This window comes from Rhodnius prolixus, unplaced genomic scaffold (genome assembly GCF_049639745.1).
Source record: "Rhodnius prolixus isolate KJV_2025 unplaced genomic scaffold, Rpr scaffold_3, whole genome shotgun sequence".
Lineage (NCBI taxonomy): Eukaryota > Metazoa > Arthropoda > Insecta > Hemiptera > Reduviidae > Rhodnius > Rhodnius prolixus.
Window position 1 is genome coordinate 19,341,739 of NW_027411603.1, and position 22,311 is coordinate 19,364,049.

The window sequence follows — 22,311 nt, forward strand, 5'->3', positions numbered from 1 at the left end:
TTGGTAAGTTAAGCGAGTGAAATTGTACTTCGGCCTGTTTATGAAGCGAACAAAAGGGGATAAACAGAGAGCGGCGCGTATGCGAGGAGCCAGAGCCCGACTGTGGGCAGTAAGCCACTGATAGCTCTGTTACAAGGTGACTTCCTTTCGTCGGCTTGGCCGGATAGACCTACAATTTTCGGACAGAAATTAGGAAATTTTTCGTGAGTGGGTGAAGTTACCAGCGGTGGTGAACATTTCCCAGTGTGGGGATTGCGCTCAACGAAATCAACCACAGAGAAGGAAGTTGGGAGAAGTGCTGCAGTGGCCTGCGAACAGGCGCCGGAAAGGCATTTGAAAACAGTGAATACAATTTCACCCCCGCAAAACCGAGTAAGACCCAGGCCTGGGGTAAGCTAAATATTTCTTTTGTAGACAGTTATGTATATAGTTTTCACGGCTTTCTTTTTTCCCCAATTATATTGTATATAATTAAGGTTTTCAACAGTGTAATCTTTTTAGTTTTGTAACCCTATTAAGATATTTTTTGGTTATTACAAGAAATAGAACAGTTACACGGAAGCTACCGCCCTGGCTTTTTTTTCTCCTGAACAAGGTTTTTCCCATTTACTTTATTGTTTAAATACAGCTCTTACTTGATTTAATATATTGAATATTTAAGTGCCGTGACTCTAACTGATAGTATGTAAAAAGGTACACATTTGCCACCAAATACTTTTTGGTTTCATTAAAAATTTCGTTTTTTTTCAATATACACTGGTGTCTCCAAATCGCCTTCTTCTTTTTCTTTTTTTTTCCAGAACTCCCTCCCTCCAACCTATTTTTTTTTGTTGCAGGCCTAAAAACCAGTATGTTCCCGTAGGTTCGCTGTTCCCTGCGGAACTAACTTAAAACAGCGTGGCGCCCTGAATACATTTTCTTTTATTCTTTTTTTATTTTCTCTTTTACTCATCTCATTTTGTTTTATTGGTTTCTTCCTCATCTCGACCCACCCCCTTCACCACTGAGGTGACGCTGGGCCTAAATGGCACCGTAACACATGTCATCAGAATCGAATTCGGACAAAAACTTTTTGAGTAATAACATTTTTATTGGAAAAAAGTAATGATTTAAAAAAAAAAATTAAAGTGACATCACTCAAGAACAGAGGAAAATATGAAGTTGGCCAATACGTCACTGAACTCCACTTTAGATGTACTACACACAGTAGGCCTATGGACAATACTGTTCATATTTACAATTAAAACAAATGCTGTTAAAAGTAAAATTGATCTTACTCGTTCAGTTCACTTGTAATGCCGTGTTAGTGAAGTTACCCGGTGGTGAAACTCTTCCACAATGAATGATTTAATCACATCAACAGATCTCTAGGACACTTCCGCTTCAAGCGACGAGGAACATCACCTAAAAGGTGTGGAAACGAGAGATGTTGCATGAGAGGATTAGGATGTAGGCGGTGAAAGTTGGGGTAGCGAGACTTAATTAGATCTGTGACAAAAGGGAGGATCCTAGAATTGATCTAACAATGCACTATTTATTCAGAGCATACTTATTTGCAGAACTACTGCATTCTCTAACGTATTATGTTTAAAGAACTTATTAAAATATTAAATTACAAAAAAAAATTGTTTTCAATAAATAGTTACAAATATAATTTTACCGAATTTTACATTAGTATTAGTACTTAGAAGTTTTCTTTTCACTGGACAACCCTCAAGAACGATCCTATTTCTGTTCAATAACAGCTAGGAGATGTAATCTAATATGCAGATATGTATGTACACAGTAAAGCATGGGAAATTCATTTATTACAATGTCATGACTACTCCATGTGGGTAGATTGGATGGCAGAGGATGGATATTGAATTAATAGAAGCTCTCTACCAACTGGAATTTTCTCACAACCCCTAGAGGTTTGCCTAACTATTTACCCAATTGAAATGCAATACACCAAATTATATGCCCGTATGTATTTTTTACTTGGCAAGCAGAAAGGCTGGCTGGATATTTCAACAGAGTGCACAGTTCATATCTCTTGGGCCTGATTGTAATGAATGACTTATTAATTTGAAAGTGACTGTTTTTACATAAAAGTAGCAAGTTATTTTATCTAATTTTACCAAGTGCATCTAGTAGGTTTGGTTTATATTTATGTTAAACTAATTATTTTCAATATGCTAATAATTAAAATCCCTCTACACCAAATTTCATTCTGAACTTTTCCAACAATAACCTGTCTCAAACTACTCTTTCTTCGAATCCTTCCCAACGCTGACGCGTCGATGGCCTCGCGTGATGGTATGACAGAAAAAGAGCATCCTTCGAATTCACTTCAACGATATCCTGTGTTAGCCGAGTCATGATGGTCATCGTAGGATGGCCCTCATTCAATTCTTTCAATTTACTTTGTTTATACTATAGATTATACACAATCACATTTACTTGCCAACAGGCACTTGTAAATTAAATAGAGTTGAGAAAAAAAAACAAGTAATTAATCTCCATTTTATAGTCCTAACTTCTTGATCCCAAGAAGAATCAGTAAAAGCAAACAAACATCTTAAAACATCAATTTCTCATCTAATAATTATTTATTTCCAGAGCCGCTAAATCAAAATTCAGAAACTGAAGCATGTCAAGCAGACGAAGCGAAACTAGGATTTTATGTTGAAATGGAAGTTTTAAATTCGATTCCTACTTCTTCAGGATGAACTGACATGAGTAGTTTCCTCAACTCTTATCAAATGCTTTTGTAAAAATAAAAATAAAAATGGAAAAGTAAATTTAATTTGATGAAAAAACAAATTCTGCACACATACCAGGCATAACGGTCGGTGAGATCATAAGAAAGTTAATGCAGGCTGCACCAGTACCATGACCCACCATGGTCACGTTGCCAGCATCTCCGCCGAACAGTGCAATGTTCTGCTGAAGCCAATGCAGCGCGGCTACCTGGTCCATTAGGCCATAATTTGCCACTCTGGCCTTCAGTTGTGGCGCCATATTTGCATTGAGGAATCCTAAAATTTAAAATTATGCAATAGATTAGACATTCTTTGTAAAGGACTTAAGAAAAAATAATTAACAAAAAATGATCTTAGAACAGATGTTTTAGAATTACCTACTTCTTATTTTTAAATTCATAAGTTAATTGGGAAGATCGTCATCAAGGATAAACAGTTAACAATTAAAAGATTTATTCTGTATGAAGAAAGGCAATAGCCACTCCTTCAGAATCTTGGCATCCTTGGGGGTATTCCATCTATCAATGCAAACCTAAACTCTTCAAGAAATTATCCAATAAATACTTCTACACATGACACCCGTTAAGAAATTTGAAAATTCATTGTCAGTTGATTCATCAACACTCAGTTGTGACGAAACCAGAATAAACATCAACTAAAGATGGTAATTTACTTAAAAATCATTAAAGGTTAAAGGAATACCAGGAATTTGTTTTAATTGAAACAATCAGACATACCTAATTATGATAAACACAAAATTTGCAAGCACAGAAAAAATGTCAATAAACCACTAAAGTGTAGGGCAAGGATATAATTTATCTCGAACTTTGATCAACATATACGTAGATTATCTAACAAGGAAAAGGTAATGTTGGAGAAGTTGGTACATTCAGGTATTATTCCATCAATTATTTCAGTGAGCAGAGATACTTATATGAAGCCCTTGATGCACGCAGATAATATAGTAATATTACAAAATAATGAGGAAGATTTACAACGTTGAATATATAAGCTTATTAAAATTAATAGAAACTGATGTAGTTGGCAACAATATAATAATAATATTAAAATATTTTAGCTAAATATAGTTAAAATATTAAATGTTATTACTTGTTTATGCTCTCACATAGAATTGTTTAATCAATCTCCAATTTAATAACATTAATGAAGCTAACGCATATTATTTAAATCATCATGGGTATCTCTGTTCTGTTTGTTCTCTAATATGTTACCTTGTAATAAAATAGTGTTTTCATTTGTAAACTGTAGGGCGCAACTTTAACTGAAATGTATAAATGTTTAAATAAGCTTCATTTTAAAACTGAATAGGACTATAATAATGTAATCAAAATTTTATTAAAATATATAATATATAATAAATATCTTATTAGGTATAACAAAAATAATGGCTAACCGTTGCAAGTTTTCTGTTCCTTCTAAAATAATCTTAGAAGGCAAGCCATTGAAACTCAATGGAAGTCTCTAATTTTAATTATTTGAGTTTTGAAGTTAGCATTCGCCCAGATAATGATATTTAACGAATAAAACATTAACGATATGCTGTTTAATAAATAGAACTTTAAAAAATAAAGCGAGATCTTAAAACAAAAAATAACATTTTAATTGTATCCTTGCATATAGAAATTATTTATTTATTTTATTTCATTTTTGACCAAGAGATAAGGACGTGAAGCGCAGAGATGAGCTTCTTGATCAGAGTTAAAGGTTGCACAAATAGAGATCTTGTTAGAAATGTAGACATGCAAAAAGATTTATAGATATACAACGATAATGAATTCATGGAAGAAGGAAAAAAACAAAAAAATGGTTTGAGCATTTTAATCGAACGATACCGACTTGAAAACCTGATATGGTCGATGAATACAAGATGTTGGTTAAACGATACACATTTAAAAGATGAAGATGAAGCATTTCGCTTAATACGTATAGAGAACAGAAGAAGAACATTGTAATAAGGTGATTTTTCTATATGTACGTGACGAATCATGCTCTGACATATGTGACAAATCATGGGTGAAAATCAGAAACTATCTGTATTAAAAAATATATATGCAATGATGTACAAAAAATCACACATCAAATCATGTTCTTTTAAAGATATTATTTCACTGAAAGTGTATATTTATTTAAAAGTAGAGGGCTGTCAGTGTCAGGTTTTTATTAAGACATTCATTAAAAAATGATGAGGATTGGACGCTAGAAAAAAGAAGAAATGTACTCAAGTATTAGGTTTTATAAAAAAGATTATATTTTAATTTATAATTTTTGTGTCTGATTGTTCAAAGAAGTTAAATTCATTATTCTTTCACATTAAACGTTTTGTATTAGGACAGAAGAATTCTCTTTACAAAAAAGTTTTAAGAAAAGAAGTACTTCCACAAGAGAAAATCAATCACTGAAAGCATTGGTAGAATACTTTCTACAGATGTGACTAGATTTCGTGAATGTCTAAAAGACAGTGAGTTATAATGTACTCACAGTTGAACTATGGAGGTGATTCGAAGTGAGGAACATTGAAATGGAAGTAATAGTGAATCCAATAGTGGTTTAGAACTAGTATTCGCTTCAGGCTTTTGCAGATAGTCTAGTATCCTGTGCTACGACACACTAACATTACTCTTAGAAAGTTAAGAAGTTCCATGTATGCTCTTGAATTTCAATAACTTTGGGTACTATTTTGGGTACTAGTCAACAATTATTAGTAGTTATTTTCCCATTTTTCTTTTTTAGTAAACATAATTATATTACACATTTTAGTTATCACTGAAATGAATATAAAAGCTAAGTAATTGTTTTTCAAAAGGAATGGAAAGCATTGCTTTGACCTCTGATCTAAATCGAAGAGGAATTTGAGATCAAGGCTTGGCCTAAAGCCAGGACTACAACTTAGGAGAGAACATAAGCTTAACAGATAAGTTTTTTTGTACACTTCCTTCAATAGTCATTTGGAAATGTAAGTAAATCACCATTTTGTGCATCTATGAGAGATTTTGTTTGTTTGTAGAAATCTGTGTACGATTGCAATCATTGGCAGGCTGTGTTTTTAATGTTGACATTAGACAAAGTAATCGCTGATTTTTTTCAGGTACAGCTTAATTCTAACTACCAAATTAAGTTTCTTAGACAGGGACCAAAAATCAATATTTGCAATTAAAATTCCATCGTTTACTTAAAAAGATATATCCTGGACGAACTGGTGTTCTCCTTGTTAACAATCGAAACATATAACAAACTACAGCAAACTTGACCCTCGAAGAGTTTATTTCTTGTTCATTCTTTGCTGCAGGAATTAGCACGACGGAACCAACAATAAGTTAAAGTTAGTGCAAATTGGTCAACCGAAAGAACTACCGTTCTATTATCTAAATCTATTTATTTTTTTTATATGGGCGTTGACTAAGCCAGCTGAATCTTACTAGCTATTTAGAGGTAAATAAGAATTATTATTTATTCTAACGATAGGAGCGTAGAAGCAAATTTCATTTGAATAAGGGGCCATTTTTGGAATTAAAAATAAAGAAATCTTAAAGTTAATAGTAAAAGAGGCCGCTAAATTGGGGTTCCATTATATCGCTATCTTAGAACCTAATTCAGAGAAACTATCGCTGTCTCAGAGAAAAGGTACTTCTATTCAATGAATTTCAGGAAAGTAAAAAAAATAAAATTTAGATGACTTTTTTAAATTTTAAATTCCTAGTAAAAATTCCCAGTACAAAAAGGAAAAAATTCAGACCATCATCCGGCTTTTGAATAGAACAAACCGAATTGAATTTTAAGAATGTTAAAGCATAACGAATCCAATCTTTTTTTTCAGTTTTGATAATTTTCTCGATAACTATACAGATAGATTAAACTAGTCAGACCATCTTTTCATTAGAAAACTATCCTTTTATTTTAGGCTGTAATATCTTGGTGGGAGAAATTCATTGACCTCAAAACGTAACGATTTTGTAGAAGGGAAATAGGTAATATTTTTAGTTCTTCCAGCACCAACTCTAGCAGTGCCCAATTTAATGGATTCGATTTTGTTAAAAGCAACAACCTTTATGCCAGATGAATTTTATTTTATTGCCAGGATCTTCCATATATTACTGAATTAGATAGGAAGACTTTTCATTTTGTAGAATCATCAAGTAATTTATATATTTACCACGCAAACAGGCAGAGTATCCCTTGTCTTGCTGTGATCATTTGAGGCATAAGGTATTCATTTGTCTGTAACCGCTTACTATGTACCAAAAGCTGCAAATTTAAAACAGCTTTTTTCCTCCAAAACGGTGCTAATAATAGGGCCAATTATTGTATGATTTAGGCAGGAACTGAACGTAAGTTCACTAAGTTAGTAATTCAAAAAAATTATTATGTTTAATGGTTCTTCGCTGTTGTAAATCGGACGCCATCAAAAGAGACATAGTGGAAGAATTTCTCCTCTTAGTAAGGAAGAGCAACCGCCAATCATATTATGTGGGAAGTTAAATCTAATATATTCTGGGATGGAAAGAGGAAGGATCTTTTCTTTTTCTTCATCAATCTATTGTCACTGTCAATAATGTCTTTCTGTCATGCAAATTCCCTATCTATCAGTTCTTCCAAAAGCTATTTCTGGGAATGTCTACATGAAGGAGCTTGCTTTTTAATAGAGCCTATTTATAACTGCGGCTATATGTTTATTACTCTTAATAATTAATAATCTGAACAGCCTGAAACACATATTTCTAGACTGCCAACTTGAATGCCTAATCTTTAAAAATTAAAAGTAAAATTATATTAATAAATAATTATAAAATGGATCATTTACATTAAATTATTAAACAAATTACTAGCTAATTTTGAGGTTAAATTCCTATAAGGTCCTCGAATTTACTAAGTAACAAATAATTACTTGTGAACATTCACACGTTATTCTCTGACTACATGACTAGAAATTAGCAAATTTAGTTGATGTTTAGTCGTTTTAAACTGAAAATTATAGTCGGTTGTGATTAATTAATTCACGTGAAATTCGTTCAACTTTTTACTTTCTACAAAAATAATTCATACAATGTTGAATGTTTAATAAAAAATAAGTAGCCTTCTAACTTTAATAAATAATAGTGGAGCCATTAATGCACAAAAAAAAAAAAATTCTTGGAAAGTTTCCTGTAGAACAGCACTTTGTTAACCCATTTCCATTAAATTGAAACATGGGCAACGCTTTTTGGTGTCCTTAATACTGCTTTCAGAGAATACTTCATTGAAAATATGAATCTCTGTCTTTTCCTCAAAAGAAATATTCGTTCTAATAATTTATGTTATATTATGTAAAACGTGAACTGCACATAAACCTAATTGAACTCATAAGAATTTTCATTCAAATATTCTCATAATATTTTTTGACAACCTATTTGATTTTTTCTTTTTAATTTTCAATAGATTGATAAAGTAAAAAAACAAATGCTGACAATCTTGGTCAAGAGAAGATGAATCTGGGTAAGAACATTATTGAGTTTAACGGAAGGAAACTGAAATAGACAGCAGCTCAAGTGCTCAAGACTTACACTTATATACTTACAAATAACTTATATTAGGGTTGCTCAAGTGATGCTTGTGAAAGAAAACAACTTTAAAAACAATTTGGTTTTCGTACTTCTTCTTGTGTTTTTTGCTTTTATTTTTGTTAGGACAGTTCTAGAGAATAATAAAACGAAAAAAAATTCCCTCTATCTTTGAGGAATTGTTAAAAATGTTCTGCTCCCTTTATTTGAAAACCTGCTGGATTTCAATATTTAAATTAGACCACGTTTTCCTTTCTCGCACGTGGCTAACATCAGTCTCACTCTAACATTCTCCATTCTATCCGTCTCTGGTGAATTCATAAAACTCTTTTCTCCATAAACACTTCATTTGAATAAAGGCCTAACGAGACTGGTATATCTGTCATCGTTAACTTTATCTTATTTTTTAAATATATGTGTGTACATACGTTTTTAAAATATTCAATCAGCTATTATTAAAAGAACTAAAACAAAACAAAAAATAAAATAAATTATTTATCATGATAACGAAATTTAGCTTCTAGAAATGTAATTGAAATTTTCAAAAGTTCATTAACTATCTAAAAAGGCCGGCCGGATTACTTGCCATCTTCAATTTAATTATTTAATATTTAATTTATTATTTTTAATTACTTTTTGCTAACTACAATAATGAGACAATTATAAAACGAAATCATATCCTTAATTACATGGAAAAAGAAAACAATAAAACTTTATTGCAGGAACTATGAAGAAAAAAATTAGGTAGAGCATAAAAAGAAAAAATTAAAAATAAATTATGTAACTGACCTAAAATTCCAAGCCTATAATTTAATGTAACGACCACAAGATCTGAATATGATGCCAGCACGCTGCCATCGTATGGATTTCCGGAATTCCATTCATACGACTCCCCATGAATGTACACCAACACTGGATATTTGTGAGTCCTCTCAATTCCTGTAAAACAAATTAATAATGTAATTACTACTGGCTTTTAATTGTCGCAATAATATCCTTTGAAATTATGTTATGCATAATATATATGTAGGTATATATTTAATATTATTTTACTAAATAAATTATTTAAAATTAAAGGAACAACAATAATTTAGGTGCCAACCAATTCGAAAATAAATCAATGCATATCGAGAGTAGTGTGATAGCACTGTAGTCCAATAATTTTCCTTTATATATTTCTTTTTTAACAAATTTAAAGCTGCAGCTCTTTGAGGAGAATAAATAACTAAAAACAAAAATTTGAACGCCAAAAGATCACAAAATATAGTTTGCAAAGAGCTTAAAGTATTGTTTCTTTGCTGTTCAATAACCCTATTTAATTTTTTCATAAAAATTGATAAAACAACAACGGTCGCATCAAATGTATTGCAAATATGAACCAATAGAATATTTATTTTACCGAATTATCATTACCCAATATATATATTATTTAGTTAAACTAAATTAGTTAGGTAATTACTATTTTTGAAATCATAGAAAAATCAGGTGGTTTATTAAACTTTTAACTAGGATTTTACAGCAAACATTCTACCACAAAAAAAAGAAGAATGTTTTCTGTATTTAAGGTAAAAATAATTATCAAATGATGGCTATTAAATTAGAGGTCCATTAAATGATTATAATTTAGATTTCCAACAATAGGGATGTAACAAAATTAGTAACTTGAAAGTTTTACAGGAAGGAGCAAGAGTTCATTTTCACATTATCATCTTCTAATCAATTAAGAAATTAATTATCTCAATGAAAGTTGGAAGATATCCATCGCTACATTCTTTGGATATTAATAACAATTTAATTGTTTTCCTCGAAGTAGTGAATTAGTATTGCTCAATAATTGATAATTACAATTTTAATCAATTTATGATTTAGAGTCCCATCAATTGTTCCGTTCTGTTAGAAGACCAAATGATTTTTATTAATTGCTCTAAAAGTGCAATTAAAAAAAAAAACAAACAATAATTTCAGAAAACAGAGATTTCAAAGTTTGTTCCAAGGTTTTTATTAAAGAAGAGTTTTTTGTTTGTAAGATTTAAGATAAAGTTTGTTTGTATCAACAACTATTTAGAAGTAATGAAAGTATTTATAAAATCGAAAATCAAGACTGCAAACTGACATTTTCTCCTTTCACATCGCCGCTAAAAACAGACTTATTTGGAATAACAAGTTTCAATCAGAAGAAGTCACCTTCAAACTTATCTAGTCAGGTATTATAATAATTGAAGTCTTTGGTTAGTACTAAACTAAATGTGCATGAAGCATATTGTCACTTTCACTAACCCAATTTCTTCAAATACGGATTGAGGAGCATATTTGAAATTTGGTTTCAGAAGCGTATTATCCCTTGAGATGGTATTTAAACATGAACTTAAAGTACAAATATTACATTGTTACTTAGTTGCCTTCTAGCCTTATGCATTAAACAAACAGAATAACGGACGACAATTTAAAATGAAACAAAAAATAAAATAGAAGAAAACAGAAATAATAATAATCACCCAAGAATGTTTACATTTATATATATTTACAACCTATACGTAACAGCACATACGTCATATAAATATGGTAAAACTAAGTCATAAATTCTGCACTGATTCAGCGTCACAATTAGAGAGGCGGGTTAAAAAGAGCTAGCCAGAAATGGAACTCTCTCAGATCTTGGAGGCAAGGACAGTTCAGCAGTCCTTGTAGCCTACGTCATGCCAAACTTCACGGAGGATTGTCGGGATGGGTAGTTGTAGATAACGGCTTTAGAAGTGGGTTGAGATGGGTTGATAGGTTACTATAGTAATTATGAAAGCGAGAATTATTTGGGTTGGTAACAAAGGATAAAGTGAGGGCTTTGTGGTGAGTTAAATTGAAGACATTGTAGTTAAGATTGACAATATGGCGAATGATTTAGGTTTAGAAGGATTGGATTCTCTAAATGTCTTAAGTCTAGTGTTTTAGTTAGTTTATTTTGTACGTTCATACTTGACGTCCATGACGTCTGTTTGATTCTTGTCTTTTCAGTCTCTTATACGTGCGTTCCATGTAAGGCGACTGTCTAAGTACAACCCAAGTTAGCGAACTTGAGACGAGGTCGCTACTTCTCTATTGTTGACTTCAAAGTGAGGGTGAGTTTGTCCACTTTAAGTGAAAGAGCTCTACTAGTATTTTTTTCCCCATTTTTAGCATCAAAGAGGATCTTATAATTTTTAAGCTCTTTTTCCAAAAAAGTCAGTGTGTTTCTATAAAACACTTGGGCGAATGCATGTGTCACATCCAGGAAAGCACCCAGGCAAAAACAGATTTATTTTTCTAAAGCGGAGGATATTTGGTTCATAACTCTGAAGCATTACTAAACAGAGACAAATTTTTAATACTTTATTGAAAAATATATAAACAATGATAATCATTATTGCAAAGTAAATATGTGCGTGAAATAAACAACAGAAAATGACGTACGTGATCAGAAAATGAAATTATTTGGTTTAAACAAGATAAGCGAGCGTTTCCATAGTAAATTAGCCTAAGGGTTTATTGTACTTGTTTGAATGTATCAGGTTTTGTGCCGCTTTCTTGTTTTCTGTAAATATAAGGGGTTTGTTACACGCATTTCAACAATGGAGCCTTATGTTCTTTCATATTACTGTAGCTAATCATAAATGATATCGTCAAGGTTATTTTTTTTGCAGGAATTTATATCTATTCACTTGCTAAATCTGACATTGATAATTATATCTTTTTGATGAATTGTTAAATCGACAATACTTATTTTATTGAGATTAGCTATTTAATATTAAATTTTTACTTCCTCACTTTCATTTTTTATGTGTGTGTTTTGTTATTTTCTTTTTTTAATCAAAGGTCTTAAACAAATTAGATTTCCTTTTCACACACAGCGCAGTTGGAATCTTCAAATTAGCGAAGTTAATATAGCTGGATGACTGGCAGGTAATTATTTCTAATTTGCTGGAAATCAGAGTGAGCGTACAACATCTCTTGCAAGAATATTAAGACATTCTAATACTCATTTATATACTTCACCTCCAGCTGGTACTGTTCTTTAATTGTATCACAACGGATTTACCAAAAGAAATAGTAGAGAAATTTATTGGTATACATATGTACCTACTTACTTACTGTTACTTATTGAACATTACAATATTAATTTAATTGCAATAAATTGGAAGATAAATACTTTGAATATAAGAAATGAAGCTAAGAAAGGTTAGGCAAAGTTGTTGAGAGATGTTGGATTAACCGTGACTTTCAGAAGAGGAGTAACAATTAAGCTTTAGGTTACGTGATATTTGTAATAAATAAATTATTTATTTTTCATTTTATTGCATTTTCAAAATAGTTACCTTTAAATGTGTTTAGCAGACCTGCATAAAAATATTGATAGACATTTGAACTTCTGCCACTGAATAAAGCAAAATAATGTAGGCTCAATATATCATTTATCATCAGGAAATTGTGAGAAATACATTCGAAGACAATTAGTATAGCGCAAAAATCCAATTTTTGGTGTAATGTGAGCACTCTTCTGAATCAGCACATATAGTTGCATTCTGAAAATGGATGTCAGCAAAGTATCCAATTTAAAGGGGAACTGTGTGCTGTGCTGGGACTTTGCCAGTGAATATGCTAAACACATCAATAGTTTGTTCAGTTCACATTCCCCATTTGGGGAACTGAACCCATGGGTATTATTCTTCAATTCGCAATTATTCAACAGAATAAATTTCTAAAAAGACTACGACTTTTTTTTTGTGTTTTTAAATCAATGATCATATAAATTTACCAAAAATTCTATAAAACGACTATTTCAAGTAGTCGAACCTATTGTTGGCTTATATCAGTATTAATTTCTGTTTCGAGATAGGCATTATTGTGACCACTAACATGTTTTGGTCAAGCTTCTTATTCCTCTTTTGAAACTATTTCACTTCCGATACAACTTAGTTTGAGTCAATATCAAAATAAAAGGAAAATACGACTTTCCCGATGCGATCGTCCAAATTTTCGTAATATTCCCAAAAATAGATATAACGATTTTCTTTAAACGTATAATTTCCCACCTAAATGTTTGTTGGAATTGTTTGCATGTTCTCAACGTATAACATGTTCTTCAAACAAACCTATGAAATGCACTGTCTAATTTTCTCGTAAAAAACTGCATCATTTTTAACTAAACTGTACTTACCTACATGAAACAGCACACCAATTGAATAAATAGGAACCTTTCAATCCACATTAAAACTGTCCGGTAGGACAGTTGTATAAGGGTTGACCATCAAAAACTGCACGAAAAAGCGTAACGTTGAAAAACACCCAACTTTGACAATTTTTTTCTCTTTTTCTATAAAAGATAAAATTCCCAAATTTTCTTTAAATCTTACTCCGAACCCTCCTTCATAACTGTAATTTTTTTGCAACCACCCAGATCTAATAGGTTTCGAGAAAAAAGTTGCCGAAAATGAGCAAAAACCGCTTTTTCAAAAAATGTTCTTGTTCTTGTTCTTCTTCTTGTTCTTGTTCTTGTTCTTGTTCTTGTTGTTACCTTTTTTGTAAACAACGTAGCGCCTAAACGCGTGAACCGATTTTCATGAATGAGGTGTCATTCGATTCGGAATTTTATGTAGATGTGCCTTTTGGGGGTCTCGACCCTGTACATCGTATGGGAGAGGAGTTAGCCCCCTTTATGTAAGGCCCCCTCCAAAATTATTATTACTAATTACTCTGTAAATCTTGGCCCGATTTTGATAAAATTTGGTAGGATGATAGGGTTAGGGCTCCCCTACGTAACATTAAAGCGGCGATCAGCTCTTACACTTGTTAAGGGGAAGTATAGGAATCGTTTCAAATTATCGACACGTGAACCGATTTTCATGAATGAAATGTCATTCGAATCGAAATTTTGTACAGATTTGCACTTTAAAAGTCTCGACGCCGTGCCTCCATAAGGAGGGGAGTTTGCCCCACCCAAATAAGGCCCTTTCTAAAACTATTATTACCAATATTTCTATAACGCTTAGTCCGATTTTGATAAAATTCAGCTCGAATAAGTGGTTAAAGCTCCTCTACATTGCTGATGCTCTTGCACCTACTAAGAGGAAGTACTGCAATCGTTTAAATTATCAATGAGTGAACCGATTTAAATCAATGAATTGTCGTTCGATTAAAAAATCTTTGCCTCTTTGCCTAGAAGTTCTGCAATCGCAGTTTATTTTTCTTACTCCTCTTAAAAGGAAGTAATGAAATCGCAGTTTAATTTTGCTATTCACGCACAAATACCTTCCTATGTTATTCAAAACGCTTTTTCAAGAAAAGTTGTTACTGAGGATGGTTTGGGGGACCTTAACGATAATCATTCTTTAAAAAGATCTCTCTAGTGGTAGTTACGGTTCCGACTTACCATCTTATCAGGTTATAATGATAGAATTGCTTATTCCAAATTTAAAAAATCTGTAAAGTAGATATGTAACTTTGTAAAATAGACAAAAAGGAAAATCTATCCAAAAGGTACAAAAATCTCTTTAACAAAAACTTACAGTTTAAAATGTTAAGTATAAGGGTTGATTAAACGCCAAAAGGTACACAAATCAGCAAGCACTCAAAATTTCATTAATTCTTCATTAATATTTAAGTAATTTTACTGCATTAATATTCATTAATATTTTTTAGAATTTATTAGATGTCACAGACCCTTATGCTGGCCACTTCATTTATAATATTTTTTTGTTATAATTATGATAAATCACACATATGTACATGCATGTTAAAGTAGAAAAAGACAAAGTTAGAGTAGGCTACTGTCTTGAATTCGTCTTACCGAAATATTCGAGAGCACAAATAACACACAGTTATAACAAGTAGATTATTCAACAACAATTATTGATTTCTCTATTTTAATTTAATTTTACTTATAGTAAAATACTGGAATAATTAGCTGTCCTAAAAATATGCATATCTTATTTACTTTATTTTACATATTACATTTTTTTTTATAAAAAAAAGTTTTGAATTTTTTAGCCTCATAATTTTTTTTTATTTTTTATAACGTTTTTCTTTTTAACCTGTATTTAATAGTTTGATTATTATAAATAACTAGATATTACAGTCAATCTACAGTGCTACTTGAACAAATATTTTGTAGACGAAAATGGCCAGCATAAGGGTCTGTGACATCTAATAAATTCTAAAAAATATTAATGAATATTAATGCAGTAAAATTACTTAAATATTAATGAAGAATTAATGAAATTTTGAGTGCTTGCTGATTTGTGTACCTTTTGGCGTTTAATCAACCCTTATACTTAACATTTTAAACTGTAAGTTTTTGTTAAAGAGTCTCAAATAGAAACACACCAATAAGATTAGAATCATTTCATTTTTGGTATTACAGCTACGAAATTTGGTAAAGTTGATCTTAAAGTGGAAGACAAAATCTGAGATATATTTTTTATTCAAAACCGATTTGTATAAGAAATTATTTGTTTCTAGTATTGGAGGTGGTAATATTTGCTACGATAATTTTAAAAACCGAAATAGTTGAAATTTAGTCGAATGTTTGGCCGTTGGTTAAAGCAATTAAAGCCCCAGCCAACTATTACAACGCGTATTGAACTTAATTATGATTTACAATTCAGATAGACTAATCCCAGCTTGAAAAATGTCAAGATTTAGAGGGCGCTAATGACCTCAGATGTCTACATATCCTCATCATAAAGGGGGAAAAAAATTATGGATATTAATAATGTAATTAAATTATACAAATTTTTATTGAAGAATTTATGCCATTGAATGAAATACTAATGGGTAATTCTTGTAGATCTAATTCCAGAATAATTACTTAAAATTATTCACTCAATTAACCCGTTTTATATGTTACTAGTTCCATTGTCACAAACTGTTATCTAACTGTTAAACTTGATATCAAGTTATATAATTTAAGATCAGCACCTACTTAGTTACACTGCTTAAATTAGATTCTATACTTATACATGTTTTGTGAAAAGCCCTAATTTTAAAGGGATAATGTTGGAATTCATTAATATACCATATATCCTCTTAGCCGCCCTTACAAGCCACCCAGGTTTTTTATGATATAACAAATTGTTGTTTTTTTCTTTTTAATGAATAAAATCACTCTTTTTGTCTTAGGCTGTACACAACTACTGTACAGTGAATTCGCAATTAAGGTAATTTTGTTTGTACTTTACTTAATCTCGGCCTGTAACAGCAGTTTTACTCTCTCACTTCCATTTACATTAAATTAGCTTTTGTACGTTTTACCACCAAAATTTCAGATTGATGGTGTAATAAAGACAATTTATTCTGAGATAATTTCATTGCGATTAATTCTTTGTTTTGAGAAATTATTCTATTCTCGTATATTTTATAAAATCAAGTGAGAACGCCCACACGATTGTTGCAATCACAATTTAATCTGTAAAATGGCACTTTCCCTCAAATATTATCAATAATTTTGGAATTTTCAAACATACTTAATTTTCTATTTGTATTATAAAGGTGTTAGCCGCATATTTCATTTAAGTGAGACATTATAGGGAATTTTAACCTTACTTTTTCCCCAGAAAAGATTTAAAGAGCAATTTGAAGGAAAAATGTTTTACATACAAATTATAGATCTACATGTGCGCCCTGAGCACATGAAGATAAACGAAAATCAATCTTGGTGCCGTTTAAGAAAAAAATGAAAAAAAAAAAATGAAAATTAATTTAGTAATCTAGTACTTTCTGTTAGTTAAATATGTCGAAACGTTTTTGTTTAGTCCCATGGTAGCACCGATTTGGAAGAGCAAATTGAACCGCCATTCCCATTTTTTTTAAATCATGCTTCTCACACACAGAGGCCACTTTGTATAAACCACTTTTCGGGCTCCGGGACCCATACAGTAATACGTCATAATCGGAAAAACTGTACGAATGCAGTACTGTCTTCTACTACTAATATGAGAAAAAAGAATACTTTTTATTTCATTTAAATTTACCCTCTAATGTAGCCCCTAATATGATTACCTAATATTCTTCTTTATTGCAAGGGTTGTCAGTTGACAAGTTTCTCGCATGTATCTCTTCATTTCTTCATCTCCTACTTGAAAGCAAATATAATCAAGCACAAGTTCATAAACAGATGATAAAACGCTATTCACTTTTTAAACGTTTCAGAAACCGATTTTAGTGTGTACAATTGAAGAGAGATATTTTGAATTCATGTTTATAATCATGGAAGAGAGTTTATAATAATAACATGAGAAGGGATTAGCTATGTGGTTAGCATATTGGATTCCCACGCGGAAGTACCAGGTTTGAATCCAGCTGCTGACCCTTAGATTTTCTCTTCCTAGGAGCTTCTCTTGATGGACAGTGAGATCTGTAACGAGAGAACAATGTCCGGAGGCCGGCTGTGCACTGGAAAAAGCTCCAGACGCCAATAACCTTAGATGTTGACGCGCCTTAAATCATTAAATAATAATAAAAAAAAAATAACATGGGGTGGAAGTGTGGCTAATCAACCTGATCGGGGGTCAATATTTGTATTGGAACAACTGCCACGATTTCTCGAAGTATCATAATCTGATTTAAAAACTTAAAGATCCAAATTTAGATTCTTCATAGTCTTTCAAGAGGTTCCAAAAAAAAAGACCCTGGAAAAATTTGCCAATAATAATTTCAAAACACTATGCTACATCGCCAACAAATTAAATTTTAAATTGATACCTCGCAGCTATTTACAGGCCTCCATGGTACACTCAGCTTAAAGCCCACGATAGAGCCCATTCTAGCCAAAAAGTATACTTCCTGCTCTATTTGACTAAGAGAATATTACCATCCTCAATCCCAGAGTGGCGTTTATCTGGTTTTATCCTTTCAGCATTTCCTGAATTGCATCGGCCTTCAGAAACTTGCAATGTGGAGATGCAATTAACGCCCTAATTCTACAAAGAAATTTCCCTGAGGAATTTAAAAGATTTACAAAATCAAATTAAAATAGTTTCAACCTTCACACGACTTATTCTAACTAAAATTCTAGTTTTATAATTATTTTACATTATTCAAGTCTTTCTGTTAAGTTAGATACTGTGCATTACACAGCGATGACACTTTAGACAAATCCCTTCTACCCCAGTACTGCCCTTAAAGAGATTTTCTGGGAAAAATGATCCCATTAAAAGTTGTAAAGCTTTGTGTTTATGTGTGGGTGGGTATAATACAAAGTTTATAGAAAATCGTACAACCCACTTTCGTGAAAATCTCAAGAAGGTGAAAAATTCTCTTAGACTTTCATCGAAAAACTTAAATCTTTTTAAAAGCGATAAGGGTAATGGGCGTTCAATACATTGAAATAGCACTTGTTTAGAGGTATTAGACCACTCATCTACCCTTCAACAAAATGTTCTTAACAAAATTTTCTTGGAAAACTCGTTTTGAAAAGATATGGAGTACAATTAGTGAATGAAGATTGACAGGAAATCCAAAATAGCCGTTTCGGGAAATCTCAAAAAATGAATAATCACAAAAATATTAGTAAAATCCGATGAAGGATTTTGGCCGCTAACTTTCTGTCAAGTGCATTAAAATAATAATAATAATAATAATAATAATAATAATAATAATAATAATAATAATAATAATAATAATAATAATAATAATAATAATAATAATGTTTTACGAGTATTTATAAAAAAAAAGTAAATACATTTTCATTCAAAAATAAAAAAAAACATTCTACGGCATGGAAATTCCGTCTTTCGGAGGGTTAACACAGAATAAATAAAACAAAATAAACACTTCAGTAACACACAGTACAAAAAATTACAGAATTAGAAAGAAAAATTAAATAAAAAATTGTCAGCTTGAAAAAATGAAAAAGAAATAGAAACAAAATAATATATACCTGCTAATCTAAAGAATATAAAAGAAAATTATTACATTCTCTGAAAAAAGAAAAGAAAAATAATCCGAAAAATATACAAGAAAATTATGCACGCTCTGAAAAAAAATAAAGAAAAATACATAAATAAATAAAATAGAAAATAAGAAAACTGAAAAGTACCTTATTAGGAGGCAAAAATGAAAAATTAAAGAATGTAATATAACTAATTAAAATATTTAAAAGAAATACACGCAAGCCTTGAAAGCGATAAGATTGTGATGGTCAAATCATATGTCGGCGATAATGCCAAGCATGTCGCGCAAAATCGATTAACCGTTTGCAATCTTTGCATTAAAATAATATTGAGTACAGATTGAGAGGATGGAGAGTTGTGGAGAGAGAGGTAGATGCACCTCACAGCCTTTTTTTTCTAAACAAACTTGTTCAAGGTACCTCAAAACAGATATTGCTGGATACCTAAAATGTATCCATAAATGATACATAAAATGCAATACTAAAAAATATATTCTCCTCGTATTCTAAAAAAAGACTTAATTAATACAAACACTAAGAAACTTTACATCCACTGTTCTACAACAATGGTAGCAAGTTTTAAAGTAGAGAAATGCTTATTTTTTTAAGACTTGTTTTCCCCTGTTCAGTTAGTTACAAACGGAACGATTGTGGTCGGCAGACTAACTTTACTACTAAGCTGTTTATGTTAGTACAACTGTTAAATTCAGAGCAAGGCTGGAAATCGAATTCTGTCTGAACCGGAAATTGAAACCAAGACAACAAGATAGACTAGATAAATCAATTCACTAACTAAATCAACCAACAAAATAGCTTATATTGTACTTCATTAAATTATGAAGGCACTAAATAATCAAACAAAAAGAAAAAGAAAACGCTGTTTTTTTTTATATTTAGGGTTTTTAATTATAATTATTTTATGTAGGTACATGTTATTAATTTTTTTATTGAAAAATGTTATTAATTAAAATTAACTTAGTTAAACTACTTGTTTTACAGAAGAGTGGGGTTCCTTGCTCGGCTAACGCCTAGAGAGAGGCTAAGAAAGAGGGCTAAGGTTTGTAAAATATTTTGTCAAATTGGTTTCCTCTTTTTCTTTACTGCAGCTCAAAAAGAAGTATTGTAATCGTTACGAATTTTCATTTTCACTGGAAATCTGGTTTACACAAATTAAAGTAACGAAAGAAAAAAGCGCAAAATAATAAAGTAGAAAGCTAATATTAAAACAGCTAAACAGATAAGACAAATCCAAATCCACAGAATAGACTGATTTAATTAAGCTAATGTAGCAAATTGAATACAATGACCTATTTAGATTGAAGATTAAATATCTTTAACTCAAACTTAATAGATAATCAATTCGGTTCAACAAACTTTCAACCTGTGTTTACCCATGTGGAATTATGGTTCATCAACTAATACGACATTACTAGCAACCAAGATTGAAATCAGTTTTCTGAATAAATGTAACCATGGATTAGCAGTTAAACTTGAAAACTGGTAGACTGAAACACAATTGGCTAACATTATTTCTGAATGCGATTATTTCATTGGGGTCGATAAGTCCGGGAATTTGTTTTCTTTATGCTCCAATTGTTTGAGATAAACACGCGTACAGTTGAACTCACAATTAATAACTTGACTGGCGACTTCAGGAGTCATAACTGTTCAACAATGTCAACGGGTTGGTGATGATACAATTGTTTCAGAACTGGAAAGAAAGCAAACATTACGGGTTAAAAAAAAAACAAAAAACAGATTATTCTTCAAATCAAAAAAGTACTATCCTTCAACTTACTTATTTATTCAACAATCGTAAGTTTCACAAAGATTTTTTTAAATAAGTACTGGCCTCGTATATATTTACAAGATATGTATTACTAGCTTATAAGTAAAGACTCTGTACATCACCTTCACACAAAAAGTTACAGCCACACATAAAATGGAATCTGAGCGAAGAAGTGACGAATTAATATGTCAAACGGCCCTTTTTAGGACGAATACCAAAATATAGGCGAGCCTACAAAAATTATTTTCTTTTCTTTCCTTGTTTTTCCGAGGAATTTCTTTAAATAACATCTCGGACTAACTCCTTTTTAAATCCATTTAAGAATGTACTACAGGAGGGACCTCTTATTATCCTTATTCCTTTTAATCTTCCTCATCTTCTCAACTATTGGAATGAACCTGGAAACTTATATTTTTTATTACGGCCTAAAGATAAGAGAGAATATAATAAAAAGGCTAAAAAGAAGTTCTGGTAGATAAAATAGCGAATTATCTTTAAATTTTCAAGGCAGCATTAATTAAAGAAGCTTTTTCAATTAGACAAACTTTGATTGTCACAAACATTTTTTACTAAATATTGAAAAAAAACTAATCTCCTATAGTAGAATAATCTGAGTTCTCATAAATATAAAATCCAAATGGCCGTATTGGCCTTTTATAAGAATTCTATCATTCGAAAGCCGCAGCTTCAAAGACACTTCTTCTTCAAAGGTCATTATTTTATACTTTGGTACAAAATAAATAAATAATGTCAAACGTAGTATTTATAAAAACAACATTATTTTTACTTCTACTGAAAGGACCAATAATAATCTTTCTAGCTGGACTTTCTGTTGCTTGCATTTGCCGCAGAATCATGGAGTTGAATGCAATTCTTGAGAAAACATTTGAAGCATTAAAGAGGCGGAATCTCAGGTTAGAAGACGGAAGAATGTGATAGCCAAAATTCAATAGGAATAAGATCATAAGTTTTCCTTTTCCCTCTTCGTTAGTAAGTTAAATATTTTATTTTCGTATCTGCCCAAATAATGTAACAAATTCAGGCACCTCTATCACGCTCTTATCAATCGAACATTTGGACATCTATTGCCAGCGCCACTGGTTTTATCGCCAAAATGTGTTAAGTAAAGATTTGTCTTTGTTAACGTTGTGATTTATTTGCACGCTTCTTTAGATATATTTCGAGTTATCACTGAGATAAATGATGTACACATTCAAATATTTTTAAATGCCGGAAACTTAGGAAGAACTTTGACGTGCCTTAGATAAAGAAATAGTTGCGGAGCACAGTTGGTATGATACAAGG

The 22,311-nt window shown here is 31.2% G+C and overlaps 1 protein-coding gene across 24 annotated transcripts in view; it reads right to left on the reverse strand.

Moving 5' to 3' along the window:
* Positions 1 to 22,311, reverse strand: part of LOC141452377 (neuroligin-4, X-linked-like) — a 673,353-nt gene that overhangs the window by 52,173 nt on the left and 598,869 nt on the right. For all 24 annotated transcript variants that reach the window (XM_074124433.1, XM_074124455.1, XM_074124453.1 and 21 more), the window contains 2 exons: positions 9,089 to 9,238; positions 2,820 to 3,020 (listed from right to left, as the gene is read on the reverse strand). In XM_074124433.1, the coding sequence (XP_073980534.1) occupies positions 2,820 to 3,020; positions 9,089 to 9,238 (351 nt within the window). The remainder of the gene's footprint in view (positions 1 to 2,819; positions 3,021 to 9,088; positions 9,239 to 22,311) is intronic.